The 16121-nt window shown below is 46.1% G+C and overlaps 1 protein-coding gene across 1 annotated transcript in view; it reads left to right on the forward strand.

Annotated features, from left to right (window-relative positions):
• Window positions 1-16121, forward strand: part of Pard3 (par-3 family cell polarity regulator) — a 524608-nt gene that overhangs the window by 235933 nt on the left and 272554 nt on the right. Inside the window, 1 exon segment of the mRNA XM_051169253.1 lies at window positions 5777-5908. Within this exon segment, the coding sequence (XP_051025210.1) occupies window positions 5777-5908 (132 nt within the window).

Here is a 16121-nt window from a genome sequence, read left to right on the forward strand (position 1 = left end):
GGAGTGGTAGGTGGTTCAGCTCTCTCTGCTGTCACCCTGGCTGACTGTCAATTCTGTCCATTCAGGAACGTCAAGTGGCCATGTTGCTTTCTTTGAAAGACCTTGCGAATGAGACAATGAAAGCCTTTGTTATCACTGGCTGCTCTCCTAGCTCTGTTCTGCGCATAGTCAGGAGAACGTACTTCTGTAACTCAGGGAAAAAAAAGTCAATTCTCCTTTCAGGTCCTCCTTGTCCCTCCCACTGGCTTGTTTTCCAAGAGGAAGAAGAGACTCTTGCACATGGAAAGAGGTTCTTCAATGTGGCAGTTTTAAAGCAGACACTTTACTGTGCCTGTTCTGAAGACTAGGTAGTTGTGCTGGTCGCCAGCCATCGCTACCATAAATATAATTCACCAGTGGCGGCTGTGTAATTGCTTCACTGCACCTGCTGTATAAAAGCCTAGGAGGTCAGGGTGTAGGAATCACTGGATATCAGAAACACTTATATTTCCCATGTGAGCTACGTACAGGGAGCCGGAGAGGGAGCTGTGGCTTCTTACTGACACTGCAGAGGAATGGAGTGCAGTGGTGATCGCCCAGGACCCGCCCGGTGGGCCGCATCTTAGCTTGTCTGGTCCGTTTCTTCCTTCAGAGAGAAGGTGCTAACTTGGATGCTCTCTGGAGTTCCTCCCAGCTTCAAATCATACTTTGAGGGCTGGGGGTGGGGGGCCCGGGTGGAGCTGAGATTGAGGCACAGCATGTGCAAACCCTAGCCTTGACCCCTGGCCCTGAAAAAGAAAAGTGCATAAGAGAATTTGCTGACATTCTGGGCTACTGAAGAGAATGAGGAACAATTGGGGAAAGCGCTCCACACGTAAGAGCCTAAGTGAGTCTGGGTATTTGCTGTCCTGGTCTGCTCTCTGCGTTGGTCTGCTAAGATCTTGCCTTTTTAGTTCCCTCACACCTGAATCTCTAGGAGTTTGCCTGGCCCTCTTTATACAGGATCCAGCCATATTTCTATCTCTGGCCCATGCTGGTCTGTGTTCCTAGGCATGGTTTTCTTGCCTGAGAGGAACATTGCCACCAACTACTGACCATACTTTAGAAAACTAAGTCAGAGGTAAGACGGCTGCACCTCAGCATTGCCATGCATGTAGGGTAAGCCATGCAAACACAGAGAACACCTCGTCTTGCCCTGCTGGAGTCACCCATGATCAAGCCGTTTATCGCTGATGTGGTAGGCCTATACAAATGTAACAGAAATGCCTGAATGGATCTATCTATCGACCGCAAGGGGCCTGAATGGATCTATCTATCTACCGCAAGGGGCCTGAATGGATCTATCTATCTATCGCAAGGGGCCTCTCTGAGACTGGCTTGCATGAGTCAGGCAGGGTGTACAACAGTGGCACCTGAGACCCCGGAACCTGTTCAGCCCACGAGGCTGGATACCTCAGCAGTTGTGATCTAACTGGGAGGCCTGGAGGGCTCTCAGGGAGATGCTGGTGTTCAGTGCACACTGGAAGGCTGGGGGTGCTGTTCTCGATGCCCGTGAACAAGGGCAACAGTGGCCATGGAACTAATGCAAGGATTGAAGGCGGTGGGCAGGCAGGCCCCTTGACTCTCCCTCAGATCTCCTTCTCTCTTGGTCTCTGCTGCCAGGTGATTCGACTCTCAGGGCATGAATGAAAACTAAGTGAAATTGTGCTTAGTTCTCATGCCCAAGGAGCTTCAAGCGTGTCTCAGATCCGGGTGGGGGTGGGGGTGGTGGTGGTGGTGGCTAAAATACCAGCCCCAAGCATTTTGCAAAAGAAGTGTCCAGCCTGGACTATGTTCGGCATGGGATCCATTGCTTTCTTTATTTGTAAATGTTTTAGTGAGGGTGGGATTGGTCCCACACTGGGGACAAGTGCTAGACTCCAAGCCCTTATTTACAAGGTAGCTGCTGAACCTTCTCACGATGGGTAACCCAGGCTGCTAGGTTCTGCTTAACTACCCTGGAAATAGTTTGTGTTGCTCTCTGGGTGTCATTTCTTCATATTAGTAACACAATAAAGGAGATATTTCATGGGGATCAAAAGACTTTTTCAGCTTCTCTACTCAATCAGTAACTAAAAGTGCTGTAATTTGCAAGTCTTTATACAGGCTTCAGTGCACAGATTTACTGCTGGCTTCTCCATGAATTGGGAATACTCTTTTATTGTGGGAAGATAATGTCTGTTTTACTTATCTATTAACTTTCCAGAGTTCTCTGTACCGTACAGAATCAGATACAATAAAAGAGGACAGGTCTTTTTTGATCTTTAGCCATAACCTCCCTTAATGTGGTTATCTGTCAGGACCCTGTTGCATGAGTTGTGTCATCATTGAGTTAAGTGGAGAAATAACCCACCATTGCTCGATGTAATTAGAAGTAATCACATTTGGCATAGGCATTGTAAGCTGTAGGTGTGACACTGAACTGAAACAGACAAGTATGTTGTTTAGTAAAATCTGGAAACACAGTCACTACATTTGTGCTGAGGTTTGTCCTAAAACCCCTTACACCATCCTCTTAGCAACTGTAAAAGAAACTTACAAGAATATTTTCGCCATGTTCGAGGATTCCAAAATCGTGTGGAATAGGAAATACAACATATTCAAGGAGGGTGTCAACACCTGTGCAGGACACTGTGCTGCACGCTCAGGGTCACACCAGTGCAGGCTACTGTGCTGCACACTCAGGGTCACAAAGGTGAATGGTGACCTTGCCCAGGCTTTAATGAAATGGTAGAAAATAGCAACTTTGAAAATTAAACTTTGATTTAAAATTAGAATACCACAGTGACAGAAATCATAGCATACTAGGACCTGAGGGCTTTCTCAGAGAAGGGGGAAGGGAGAAAACGGGGGAGTTAAAGGCAATTACTGGCTTGGAAGAATGGCAAGTTTTTTTCCCCAGTAGTTGTGTCTCAGAAATTGGACTTAAGAAAAGTCAGAGTAAGCTGGGTGCTTGAAAAACCAGGGAAAAAAAAAAAAAAAAAAAAAAAAAAAAAAAAAAGAAAGAAAAGAAAAAGAAAAAGAAAGAAAGAAAAGGGCAAAGCCAAGCCAGAGTGGCGGTAAAGAGGTGTGAGATGCAGCCAGCGTGGCTGCCGAAAGGCTCTTCTGGTCACCACAGGCATGGTGTGACCCATCAAACACTGTGGGAAGTTCTGCCCCAGGATGGCATAGAACACTTTAGAGAGGACAAGGCTGGAACAAGTGTCTCTGGGTGGCAACCAGTGCAGCACACCACACGAGGTGTGAGGTACAGGTCCGCGGAATCTCCACAGAGAGCATTGCGTAGACAGGAATTGGCAGCTGAGGGGATTGTAGAGGAAGCTGGAGAGAAAAGTCAGATGCAGATCTTTCAGGCACGAGTCTGCTCAGGGGCTGTTTAGCTTTAGCCATTTATTTCTTCATGCTGCCTTCTTCCTGGTCCAGGCCCAGCCTTCACGTTACTGTCTCATCATCCGTCCCATATGCTTTGTTTGCCCTGTACTAAGTCAGCTGCCAAGCCTCAGCAGTTTTCTGACGTGTCAAACATGCTGTCATTGGCTGCCTCTGTTGGTTTCTCTGAGGTAGGCTCCCAGCTGAAGACACAGGGCAGGCCTCTCTAGAGTCCATTCATTGGTTTGCCTTCTGCTAGGGGCGCTGTTAATGATGACCTCAGTGATCAGGTGGCGGGCGAGAGTGGAGCCAACTTGTAGCCAGCCACAGCCCCACCATTGCTGACATGAAAGTCAGACCAAACCATTCTTCTGTTTGTGGGCCTTTGGCATTTAGTCCCTAGCACTCTCACCCTTTCGGATTGACTTGAATTTCCTGTTGGCACATTTGTGGTGATGTTTTCCTTACCACTTCCCTGAATTCATTATAAAGGGATTTTCTAGTGAAAGGTACTTCCTGGTAATATTTATTTTAGCCACCAAGGTTTTTTTTCTCCCCTTGAAAAACATGTTACTTGTTTTTACTTTATGTCTCAGTGTCTGCCTGCCTGTCTGTCTGAATGTGTCTGGTGCCTGTGGAGGTTGGAGAGGGCATTGGATCCCTTGGGACTGGTGTTGCAAGCGGTTGTTAGCCATCATGTGGGTATTGGAAACTGACCCCGGAGCCATCTCTTTAGCCCCAGTAGCCACCAAGTTTTAAAAGATTGTTTAATAAAAAGTCTTTGGACTTGCGAATCAAAGCCCATGCTGACAAATACAGGTTTGTTTATTTTTGTGAGTCATTCCTTATGCTTGCTGTATTTTATGGTAGAAGAGAACCCTGCCCTGGCCCGTCGGGATGGGGTCTATGGTACACAGCCCTCGTAGGGGGAGGCATAGCTATCAGCACAGGCATGACAGCCAGGTTTGCCTCCCGAGAGCCGGGCCTGAGAGCACGCATGGCTGCAACCCCAGCGCTGAGGGAGGAGGGGATGGGTGACTCCCAGGGCTCACTGGCAAGTCAGTCTAGCTGAAGGACAAGGCAGAAGTTTGGTGGCAAGAGGGGTAGAAAGAGAGAGGGCGGGAGGGAGTGGGAGGAGGCGGGGTTGGGAGGAGGAACTGGCTCAAAAGAGGTGCTAGAGAGACATGAGAGACGACGAGGTTGACCTTGGGCCTCCACACACTTGCCACCAGCCAAGCTTACTTGCAAATACACAGACACGCACACACACACACACACACACACAGAGTGAATGAATAATAATAATGCAAATATTGCATAGTGTGTTTACAGTTATTATGGAGACTTCTATCCTCTCTCACAGCCTGAGCTGAACTGAGGGGAGCAGTTTTAAAGTGTTCTTGTTGGAAACACTTTCTATCTAACATAGACCCAAAAAAACTTCATTCCCCTATTTAATCTTACAATTTTCCTTTCTTAGAAAATGGAAATCAATATTTTGCAGCTCAAAAGTTAAAACCTACTGTTACAACTTGGTATTTGAAAGCAGCATTCAGGATCACGTTGTGTTTGGTACTTCTATGCTGCATTGAAAACTCAGTGAGCAGACACTCACGTGAGCAGATACTCACGTGAGCAGACATTCACGTGAGCAGATACTCACGTGAGCAGACACTCACGTGAGCAGATACTCAGTGAGCAGATACTCACGTGAGCAGATACTCACGTGAGCAGAAACTCAGTGAGCAGATACTCACATGAGCAGATACTCAGTGAGCAGACACTCACGTTGCTTGTCATAACCACATCAGAATGAACAATATTTCTCTCTCATGCATCCAGTATTATGATAGGCTGGCATTTTCTTGATATTTAAGTCAATCTTGACAGCAAGCTTGTGATGTAAGTTGCAGAAAAGCCCAGAGAATCTTACTGTTTTGCCTAAAACTTCAAGAATCCAAAGAAGAATAAAATGCATTGTTTTTTCCCTGTTTTCACCATTTTGATAACTTATTGACAGTATCTCATGATCATAATAATGGAAAAGAAACAGAGGAAATGGCGTGATTGAGGAAGCGAGTCTCTAGAAACAAACCTCACTTTTTTTGTATGCACATTTGGCTGGAAGTCGACTTGGGAGTAGGAGCTATGCAGTCTCTTAGGCTACTGTGTGCTTTCTGTGCAGCTCTTCCCGCTCTTCCATCAAACTCCTCTACCCTGGCATCTGACTTAGATGGGATGTCTTCAATCTACCATTTTGTACATGCTTGGGAAAATATTTCAAATACCTCGAATAATTCTCCTCAACGTCAGAAAACCCAAGTGAGGGCCGTTAATTTGTGAGGTCTGTGTTTTTACAAAGATGCCCCTTCTGTTTCATTTTGAATAGAAAGATGAAAACTACAGGAGCCTCCCACGGGATCCTGGCAGCTGGTCCAACCAGTTCCAGAGAGACAACGCCCGCTCCTCCCTGAGTGCCACCCACCCAATGGTGGACCGCTGGCTGGACAAGCAAGAACAGGTAAAGTCCCAGTCCTTGCTCTGTGCCGTTGGCGGGCAGCCAGCGGTTGGCTGATGTGCTGTCTGACATTTCTTTATTGTAGTATGTGGAGGAAAAAATGGCAACCCGGGTCTCTGAAAGCTGGTGATGTAATCACAGAACTGTATCTTTGCTCTCACGAGTAACTTCATTTCTCTTTGTGAACTTGATATAAAAAAGTTTGTCTTTATCAAAAGGTATTGAACTGAGAAACCGCACATCTTCTCGAAGACCGAGCCTCCGTTTGCCCCTCATGAGGCTGTTTGAAATACTTGATAGGTAGGAACATGAAGGAAGTGGTTTCCTTCAGTCTTGAGCTTAGAAGCATCTTCCTCTGCAGAGGCTCGACAAATGCTGACCCGCCCACTAAATCTGGCACAAGCAAGGCTACACCTGGGGGAAGGCATTTGGTCTTTCTCAGCAGCAGTACAATTAGCCACACCTGACTCTGTTTAATGGCCAAGGACCACAAAAACAAAACACAACAGAAGTCAGATTATGGTTTTTGCCAGAAGCAGGCACTGCCGCTCCTGCAGGGGAACAAGGACGGATTGTTTTCCTCACCGGACACCCTTCCGGCTGCTGTCTGTCCTTTAATTGTATGTGCTTAGTTAGATGTTCTCCATGCATCCATCGCCTGGGCTTGACGCTGGTGCCCCTTCTGAAGAGTCCTCTTCTCTTTAGTTTTGCTATTGAAAATACGACTAGGAAAATTGCATTATGAAGGTATAGAAATGTAGGGTTAAAGGAAACTGTCCTCTGCCTTGTCAAGTTAGGGTCACCAGGGTCAAACTGATGGCTGCCTCCCTGCAGAGACACCATTTGAACCGAGGAGGTCGGAAAGTTTTAGAATTTTATGTTTCTGGTAGTTTCATGTTTGCTCCATTTTCTACTAGAGAGTTCTCTGTCTGTCTGTCTGTCTGTCTGTCTGTCTGTCTGTCTCTCTCTCTCTCTCTCTCTTTGTCCTCTCTCTCTCTCAGGCAGTCGTGACCACAGCAGATTTGCCAGTGGTAATACTCAGCAGACACCCATAGCACAAGTAAGTGCTTTGCTGCTGAGCTAGCAGGCACTCGGAAGGCAGATGATGTCTTCTTCTTGGGGCGGATGCGCACGCCGATCCGCATAATGGAGAAGTCTTTCCCTTTGTGAGGAGATCGCTGGGTTTTGCTTGGACAGCACAGCAGGGGCTGTGGCCTTTGTTGAGGCCTGCACTAGGGGCCAGGCTGGACTTGGTCTCCAGACACGGGGTCTGGCTTTGCAGTGATGAGCTCACCTTGCTCAGAATATTCTGTCTCAGTCCTAAATGAGATGCCCAAGAGGCCAAGGGCTGTGCATCTTTCAGGAAGTGCCCCCCTTTTAATGTTAATCTTGGGATCTCTTCCTTTTGAGTCTTCTCAGAGGAAACAGGAGAAGCCTAAAAGTGACATGTTTGTTGTACCGCTTTTTGAGTTTTCCTGCTTTGGGAATTTTTACTCTGAGAAACCAGGAAGCTGAAAGAGCAGAGAAACTCTTAGTTTTGATGTTGGAAAGTGTTTTAAGAACTTGGAAATCTTTCCAAACATATCATTTTTCCTGACTGTGCATAGAATATTTTTTTAATGTTGGCAGATAACGCATCATAAGCTGACCATGTTCCTTCCCGTTTCTTTGTGCTTTGTTGCGACTGATAAAATCTACATACGAGTTGGCACAAACCTTAGAAGCTCTTGATTGCAAGAAGTTAGGGCTAGGAAGCTGAGGGACCTTAAGGGAATGCAAGCTAATTGGGAGCCTGCCATTTTCCTTCCTTGTCTCGAGCAGGCCTGAACCCAATTAGCAGAGGCAGAGAGAGCAGAGCTCTGAGGCCCCTCCAGCCGCCATTTCCGCTCTGTGCTGGGAGTGACTGGCCTGACCTTTGAGGAAAACCCGTGTTTTAGGGCTCTTCCCATCTAGGAAAACCTCACCTAATTGGTGGAATGTGCTGAAGAGGAAACACTTGCCTGCATGTCTGAGGATACAGTGTTACTAGCTGAGGCCCTTCTGAGGCATTCTCACTTCCCAGTGGGATGCCTAAAAGCTCAATGCCAGGAGTGACTGAGCTGTGTCACACGGGTGTGCAGGCATGTGCACCTGGATGTTTTAACTTGATGCTGTAAACTGGCATGTACCTTGGGTAGACAGGCTGTGGCTCCTGTGTGTACACAGTTAGCCACAGTTGCGTTTGTTAACAGATCACCTTAGATTTCTAAAGTGTCCTTTTCTTTCCAAGTGCTTCCTAAATTTATGTCTTCTCCAAATTAGAAGAAAGAGACAAAGAAGCCCGATTTCCTTAGTCCTAGTACTACCCAGATGACATAAAGAAAAATAAGTTTCCAGTGTACTGAATGATATTTATTTTGTAATTACAAATTTAGGATATGGCTCACTCAGAAACCTGGTCACAGCAGCTGTGGACTGGCTAGTGAGCTGACTCATGGGTCACAACGTGGAAACACGGAAGCCCTGTGGAAGCGGTTCAGAGTGGGAATAGCTGGTGCTGCCAAATGTTGGTTGGAGAAATGCAAGTTCCTCGCCACTAAATCCTGTTTTCTATTAAAAAGAAAGATTTATTAATATTATTTCTCATTCAGCAAATATTTGCAAAACTTGTGCAGAAGCAAAACACAATTGTGTTTCTCTAACAGCACTGAATGTGAAAGTTAAAACCATCGAGACTGTTTTAAAATTAAATTTAGTTATTATTATAGACTGCTAGACACTTTATTATAGCAGAAATCTATCCTATTTACAATACCAAAAATAAAACCCAAACCAACATTTTGGGAGAGCTGTCTTCTCACCCTGCTGTTGCTGTGTTGCAAATTACTTTGTCGTAGCTTGATAATAAACGGCTGCTATTATGAGGCATTTGTAACATTGTTTGTTTTAGGATGCAGGGGTTGGGAGGCTCCTGGTCAGGTCCCATACATTATTTTCCTTCCTACATACTCTCTGCTTTTATTACCAATATCCTGTGGAGCGCAGGATGGCAAAGGGCCGGGATGAATGCTCTGCTCCCAACACCCTGCATTCCTGGGAAAGCCTTTCTGGTAACAGGCAGGACACTTTGTTTCTCCCAGAGAGAAAGGAAACATTTTACCCTTTCACAAGAGTGGACAGTGAATTTGTGACATATGTGTCAGCTTTGGAAAACCTGTGTTTCAGGCAAGCAGATGTGAGTGAGTCTGGACTCTCAGCTCTCTTGCTGTGTGTGAGCTCTGTAGGTCCCCTCTGTGCACTTGGGGACTGGCACTGCCATTGTGCTTGAAGATTGAGTGATGTCACCTAGGTCCAGCGCAGTCAGCTCTGCGCTCTGACGCTCACCGGAGGCTGCTCCCCTCTCTCTTCATTTTAGGGACGACAAGGCTGATGTATGGAGTAGTGAGTGACCTTTTAGAAAGGGCTGTTTTATGGTAGGGCTGGGGCTAGAACCCAGGGCCTTCCACAGGGCAGGCAAGTGCTCCAATGCTGAGCTGCAGCCCAGCCCTGGTCTTACTGTCTTGAATCCCATTTTGGAATGCTGAGCTGGCTCACTGCCAGCCCCAGTCAACGCCCTTTCAGAATTGGATTCTTGCTTCAGTGGCGTCCTATCAGAATTAGAATACAATTTAATCTTCTTAAATCAGTTTTAGTTTTGGTTTTTTTTCACCCCTGAAGAGTATAATCTGACATTAGAATTAATTTAGTGTTAGTCCTTGTGCCTACTTTTATAGCTCCTTTTGTTTTGAGGCACATACATACAAACGTACGTACATACATACGTACATACATACATACATACATACATACATACATACATACGTAGTTGTGGTAGAATTAAATGTAAAGGTTCCATTTATGCATGCTGGAACCCTCCAAGCCTTCTGATCACTTTTGCTTGGCTACTTGGTTAGCATATGGGTCTCTGTGATCTGATGGAGTTGGGAGGCAGCTGTGCCCTTCAAGTGCTACTTGTCAGGATTTTTTTCTTTATTGTCTGTTTGTCCGTCCGTCCATCCATCCATCCATCCTTCCTGCCTTCATTGCTCTGTGGGATTACAGCTATGCACCACCAAGCCCAACTTCTAATGTAGTGTGGGGGGACAGAACTCGGGCCTTTGTGCTTACCAGGCAAGCGCTGTACCACTGAGCCCCACCCCTCAGCCTGTTTTGTCCTTCTTACTGGCTATGACTACTACTTTCTTCTTTGATTGATGGAGCCGAAAGCCTGCAGGGAGCCAGGAGGAGAGCCAGAAATTCTGAGTGAAAACCAGTCAGGTGGTGTGTGGTGTCATGTCTGTGGAGTCTTAGCGTTCCCAGAATGCACTGTGATAGTCAGCCTTGTAGATATTGGAGATTATGGGTAAAGACACATCATTTCGTGAATCTTTGACCTTCAGGTGGCTTTTCCTGTGCTCACCGCAGTCAGCCTTAGAGCCCTTTGTTGGAGCTTTGTACTCAGATGATGAGGAAATCAAGTCTCTCTTTGCTGTGAGCACATTATCCACACATCTGGTTCTCACTCTCTTTAACGTTTGCTGTTTATTTCTGTGTTTTAAGAGGGGATAGAACAACCTCTTATTTTTTCTAGGAATGCTAGTTAATAAATTACAGCAACGTTTCTATCTTATAGTATCTTCTTTTCAGTACCTATTTCTGATAGCCTGCCTGGAGAATGTGAGTCATTCACAAGGCATTTTAAATTATTTTTAAAAAAGGATTTGGTTGTTGTTTTTGTGTAATCAGTTCATATGTAGGCTTTCCCCATCACAATCAACTTGGTCTTGGAATAGTTCTGAAAAATGTCCCTTTTTAAGTGTTGAAGTTATTAATTCAGTGGTTTTGGTTTTTTTGCTACCTGTGTACCCTGTGGTTTGGACATATATATGTAGTTATATGTAGACATATATGCATATATATGTAGAAATTTATATTATTTCTTTAATGGTTCTGAATTGGTAAGGGACTTTTTTTTTTTTTTTAAGATTTATTTATTTATTACATATACAGTGTTCTGCTTGCATGTATGCCCTCACACCAGAAGAGGGCACCAGATCTCATTATAGATAGTTAGGCACCACCGTGTGGTTGCTGGCAATTGAACTCAGGACCTCTGGAAGAGCAAACTGTGCTCTTAACCACTGAGCCATTTCTCCAGCCCCTGGTGAGGGACTTTTTCCCCTTTGCTTTTTATGATGCTCACGTCTGGGGTGAGACCCTTAGCAATGCTTCTTAAGTTCACTGCCAACCCAGGAGTCTCTCCAGCACAAGAAATTCACTTCTTTATACAGCGTCCACTTGAAGGGGTTGTTGGGCCAGGACATTTGAATTTCTTCTTACATGCCAGTAGGTTTTATCTTCCCCTCTGCTAAGCACATACTAGTTTGTTCCTATTTTTTAATGATTTAATCTTTCTGAGGTTGGGAGGTAAAGCTCAAACCTACCCCCTCCCCTGGTTTTCTTCAAGAGTTGCAATTTCCTAGCTGCAAAATGAAAGCGTAACGTTGGTGTGTGGTGGCGGTGTTAGTTAAGGCCTCTGGTTAGGCATGTGTTCTCTTGTCTTTTCAATCCTTTCAGTTCTCAGAAGAAATTTATTAAGTGGCCCTTTCGTGCTTTAACCTTTACTTAGGAAATAGAAGTATGGTGTGGCTGCACCCTCATCTTTTAGATGTCTTGATTTACCTGTGGGTGCTCACACTCCCCGGCCTCCCCCACTCCCTCCATTCCCTCAGTGCTTTCCTGTCTGCCCTGGTCAGGCACCTGGTTTCTCCCTTGTAAGCCTGTCTGCTCCAGTCTCTCCTTCAGTGGGTGTGTGCTCAACTAGAGCCTCTCCTAAGCCGTCTTCACACCAGATTCTGCCCCTTAGAACACAGGAGCTTGCGTCTTCCTCTGTCATGTCAAACGGTCCCTTGACAGAGATCCTTCCCCAGGCCCACATCTGGAACAGGATGGCGGCCATGGTTCTGCACACCACCACCACCCCTTCCCTGGTCACATTACTGACGTGAGCTCACCTTGGCTTCTCCGGGTGCCCATGTAGATGCAGCCCGGGCACTGTGCTTTTCCTGTCTGCAGCACGGAAGAAGCCTTTACGCAAGTTTCAACAAGTTGAGGGGGAAAAGGTGTCACACAGTTCCACACTTTGGTGGTCCCTGCTATGGTAGGTTTTGCAGAGTGTATTATGTCAACAGTGTCATAATGCCGTTGGAATGGTAACTAACCAGTGGGGCTTTTCCGCTCTTTATTTTTGGGACACCTCAGTCAGGGCTTCTGTTGCTGTGTAAAACACAGTGACCAAAAGCAACTTGGGATGGGTAGGGTTCATTTGGCCTACAGATTACAGTCTATAATCAGGGGACACTGAGGCAGGAATGAAACAGAGGAGGCCGTGGAGGAATGCTGCTTACTGGCCTCCCAGGACCACCTGCCGAGGGCTGGCTCTGCCTCCACATCAGTCCCTCCTAATTAAAGAAATGCCTGCCGATCTGCCTGTAGGCAAGATGAAGGAAGCATTTTCTCAACTGAGGATCCTCCTTTCCTCATGACCCTAACTTGTGTCAAGTTGACAAAAAACCAACCAGGAAACCAGGCTAACCTCAGGCTCAGCGTGTGGCCCGGGTGGCCTTGAACTTATGATCTCACCGTCTGCCCCTCCTGGGTAGTGGGATTACAGGCATAAATCCCTACCCACAGTTCTTGTGGCTCAGGAGCCTGGAACCCAGGACACCCCATGCATGCTAGGCTGCGTTTCTGTCCCCCAGCGTTGTAGCGTGTAGGCAGAACATTATATTAGCCAAAGTTCTCTAGAGAAAGCGAGCTGCTAGAACGAACCCTCTATATCTATCACCTACATATCTGTCTGTCTGTCATCTGTCATCTTCCATCGGTCATACCAAGGGGGTTTATTAGAGCGGCTTGCAGATTCTAATGCAGTTATTTCAACAACGGCTGTCTCCTGGTGGGAAGTCCAAGAGGACAATGTTTGTTCAGTCCCTGAGACTGGATGTGATCAGCTGGTCCTCAGCACACAAAGGAATCTTGGAGAATCGGCTCTAATGCCAGTGGAGGAATGAATTTGCTACCAAGAGTGAGGGCAAGCCAGCAAAGAGGAAGTGTGTGCACCCTTCGTCCACGTCTTTTATGTAGGCTGCCACCACACGGCGCAGCCCAGATTTAAGGTAGGTCCTAACACCTCACATAGTCCCATCTCAAATAATCCAATCAAGAAGGCTCCTTCACGGTTACACCCAACCCAGAAGCTTGGGTTTTAGTTAATTCCAGAGGTAGTCAACAGCCAACAGCCAACACACACACACACACACACACACACACACACACACACACACACACTCTATACAGAATTTGTGTGTTTACACCATTGATACTCTGTGACAACATTGCTTGTGGTATTAGCATCTGCCTATGAGAGAAAAGACTGAAAATGTGTTACAGAGGACAGACCCACGGGCTGAGGGGAGATGGAAAGTCTGTCTAGGCGAAGCCATGTTCCTTCCCTCTTTGAAAATGATGGAGGGCACCGCCTTTCTTATCTCAAGTGCTGGCCTGTGTGCTTCCTTGGGGACAGCCTCCTAATTGAACTCGGATGTGCGTGCTAAGCTGCTTGCACCATCAGCTGCTTCTGGCTGGCTGTGTGTCCTAATGAGGTCTGCTGATTGAGGGCTGGTCCTGGTTAATCCTGGAAGAGCCCAGAGTCTGTCTGAGCTTTGCTGAGCTGCCGTGACCCAGTTAAATGAGGTTCTTAAAGGACATAAGAGAGAGAAAAAAAGAAAGTCCAAAATGCTATAAGCCCAAGACACTTGTCAATTCTATTAGCTCTAGTAAAATGTTTAATCATCAAGGAATATTATTCTTCTTGTTTATAACTAAAGTGACATGAATTTTCTGCTTAATTTGCCAACAGTAGCTGAACAAATATTTCATTACGTTGGATAATTTATAAACACTGGAGTTGGTTCTAACAGTTAATAATCTATACTGAAAACATTGTAAATTTAGTCTCAGAACTTTTGGAGTCCAGGGCTGTTGTTGTTTTTCATTCTCATTAGAATATGAACGCGTGCCCCGCCCACCTGCGGTTGCCGTGCCCCGCCCACTTGCAAGCTGGGAAAACTTAGCTGTAGAGGCTTCTTGTTTGCTTGCTTCTTTCTTACAGTATGGGCAGGATATATGAATTACAGATGCTATCAATGTATTCTGGAATGTCATTAATATGTTATACACAGGACTTAGCTCTTTGAGATTACTTTCTCTTTTCAGTACCCTAAGAAACACTTATCATATGGGTAGATAGTTGATATGAAAAATAGGTTGGGATTTTGAAATTACTTTTTTTTATTTTAAAGATTGAGAATTTTAATTTATTCAATCACTTTACAGTCTGATCCCAGCCCCTTCACTTCTCTCCTCCGAGTCTCATCCTCATACCCCCCTCCTCCCAGCCCCACATCTCCCCCCCCCCCTACTCCCACTCCCCCGCTCGCATCTGTCTTTGGGACTCACAGAAACTGAATCACCAACCAAAGAACACGCATGGCCTGGACCTAGGCTGCCTATACATATGTAGCTCCTGAGCACCTTGTTCATCATGTGGGTCCCCTAACAATGGGAGTAGGGGCTGTCTCTGACTCTGTTGCCTACTTTTGGATCCCTTTCCAATGGCCAGGCTGCCCTGTCTGGCCTCAGTGGGAGAGTGCTTAGTCCTTAAGGTGTCAGGGTGGGTTGCTACCCTGTATAGGCCTCCCCTTCTCTGAAAATACTTCCTTTTTTTTTATTGATGTGCATATGCCTGCCTGTGAGCGTCCTATATGTGTGCACATGCATGTGGAGGCCAGAAGAGGGCGCTAGATGACTGGGAACTGGAGTTAGAGGGGGTTGTGAGCAATAAGCTGTGTTAACCACTGAGCCGTTTCTCCAGACCCTGAAATTGTCACTTTTAAAAACATTTATTTTATTTTATTTAGTGTTTTTGATGTTTTCCTTGTGTGAAGTTCATGTACCATGTGCATGCAGTGCCCAAGGAGGTCAGAAGAGGGCGTCAGAATCTCTGGAACTGGGTCTAGTCAGTCCTTAGCTGTCCTGTGGATCTGGAAACCACAGCTAGGTCTTCCAGAAGAGCAGCCAGTGCTCTTAGCTGCTGAGCCATCTTTCCTCCCTTGGAGTTATTTTCTAAGGAAATAGTGTCTGTTATGACATTCCACAAAAAGTGGCCAAGTTAATTAAATTGATTCAGATAGGAAAATGATCCCACACCAATTTTAAGGGATGTTCTCATTTTTTGTTTCTTACTGAGTATGGGCAGTTTCAGGCTGGAGAGGTCTTCCCTTTACCTGTGGGAGGAAGCAAGTGCAACTTATTGGACAGAGTAGGATTAACACGGACACACGGTTAGCGTTGTCATTGTGATCAGATTTTTATGAATTACAGATTGACTTCAAACTTGCTTTTGTATCTGGGGATGACCTTGAACTTCTGCTAAGATATCAGAAACTATGACACTTTGTTATTTGTTCCGTGTGTGTGTGTGTGTGTGTGTGTGTGTGTGTTTGCATTATGCATTTGTGTAGGTGTGTCTGCACGTGTGCACATGTACGTAGAAGTCACAGGTTGATGTGTTTACCTCTCCTAATCGTCCCCACACTTTATTTCACCAAGGCAGGTACTCTCTCACTCAACCTAGAGCTTTTGGATTCAGCCAGTCTGCCCAATGCATGGATCCCCGTCTCCCTCCTGAGTGCTGGGACTGTAGGCAGGTCACCAGGACAATTTGGCTTTCGCGTGGGTCCCAGAGAACGCAGCGGGAACCCTCTTGCTTGTAAGTGCTCATCCTCTGAATCATCTCCCGAGCTCCAGCTTGTCTCTTCTCCACCTTTAAGTTGTTTTAAGACAGGACCTCCTGCCTCCCTGGGGGGCTTTGTGGTAACAGGACCTCCTGCATCCCTGGGGGGCTTTGTGGTGACAAGACCTCCTGCATCCCTGGGGGCTTTGTGGTGCATGTAGCAGTTTCTGGTTCCCCTTCACCTCTCAGGTGTGTTTGAAAGATGTATTTAGATATTTTTACAGATAATGAGTTCATAGTTTGAAAGTTGCGAAAACGCATGCATCTTCCCCAAAGTCGTGTCTCCCTCCTTCCCACCTGCAGCCACAGTGAGGAGTCCTTGTGTGTCCTTTCACATGGTAC

Source organism: Acomys russatus, chromosome 26, assembly GCF_903995435.1.
Source record: "Acomys russatus chromosome 26, mAcoRus1.1, whole genome shotgun sequence".
Taxonomy (NCBI): Eukaryota; Metazoa; Chordata; class Mammalia; order Rodentia; family Muridae; genus Acomys; species Acomys russatus.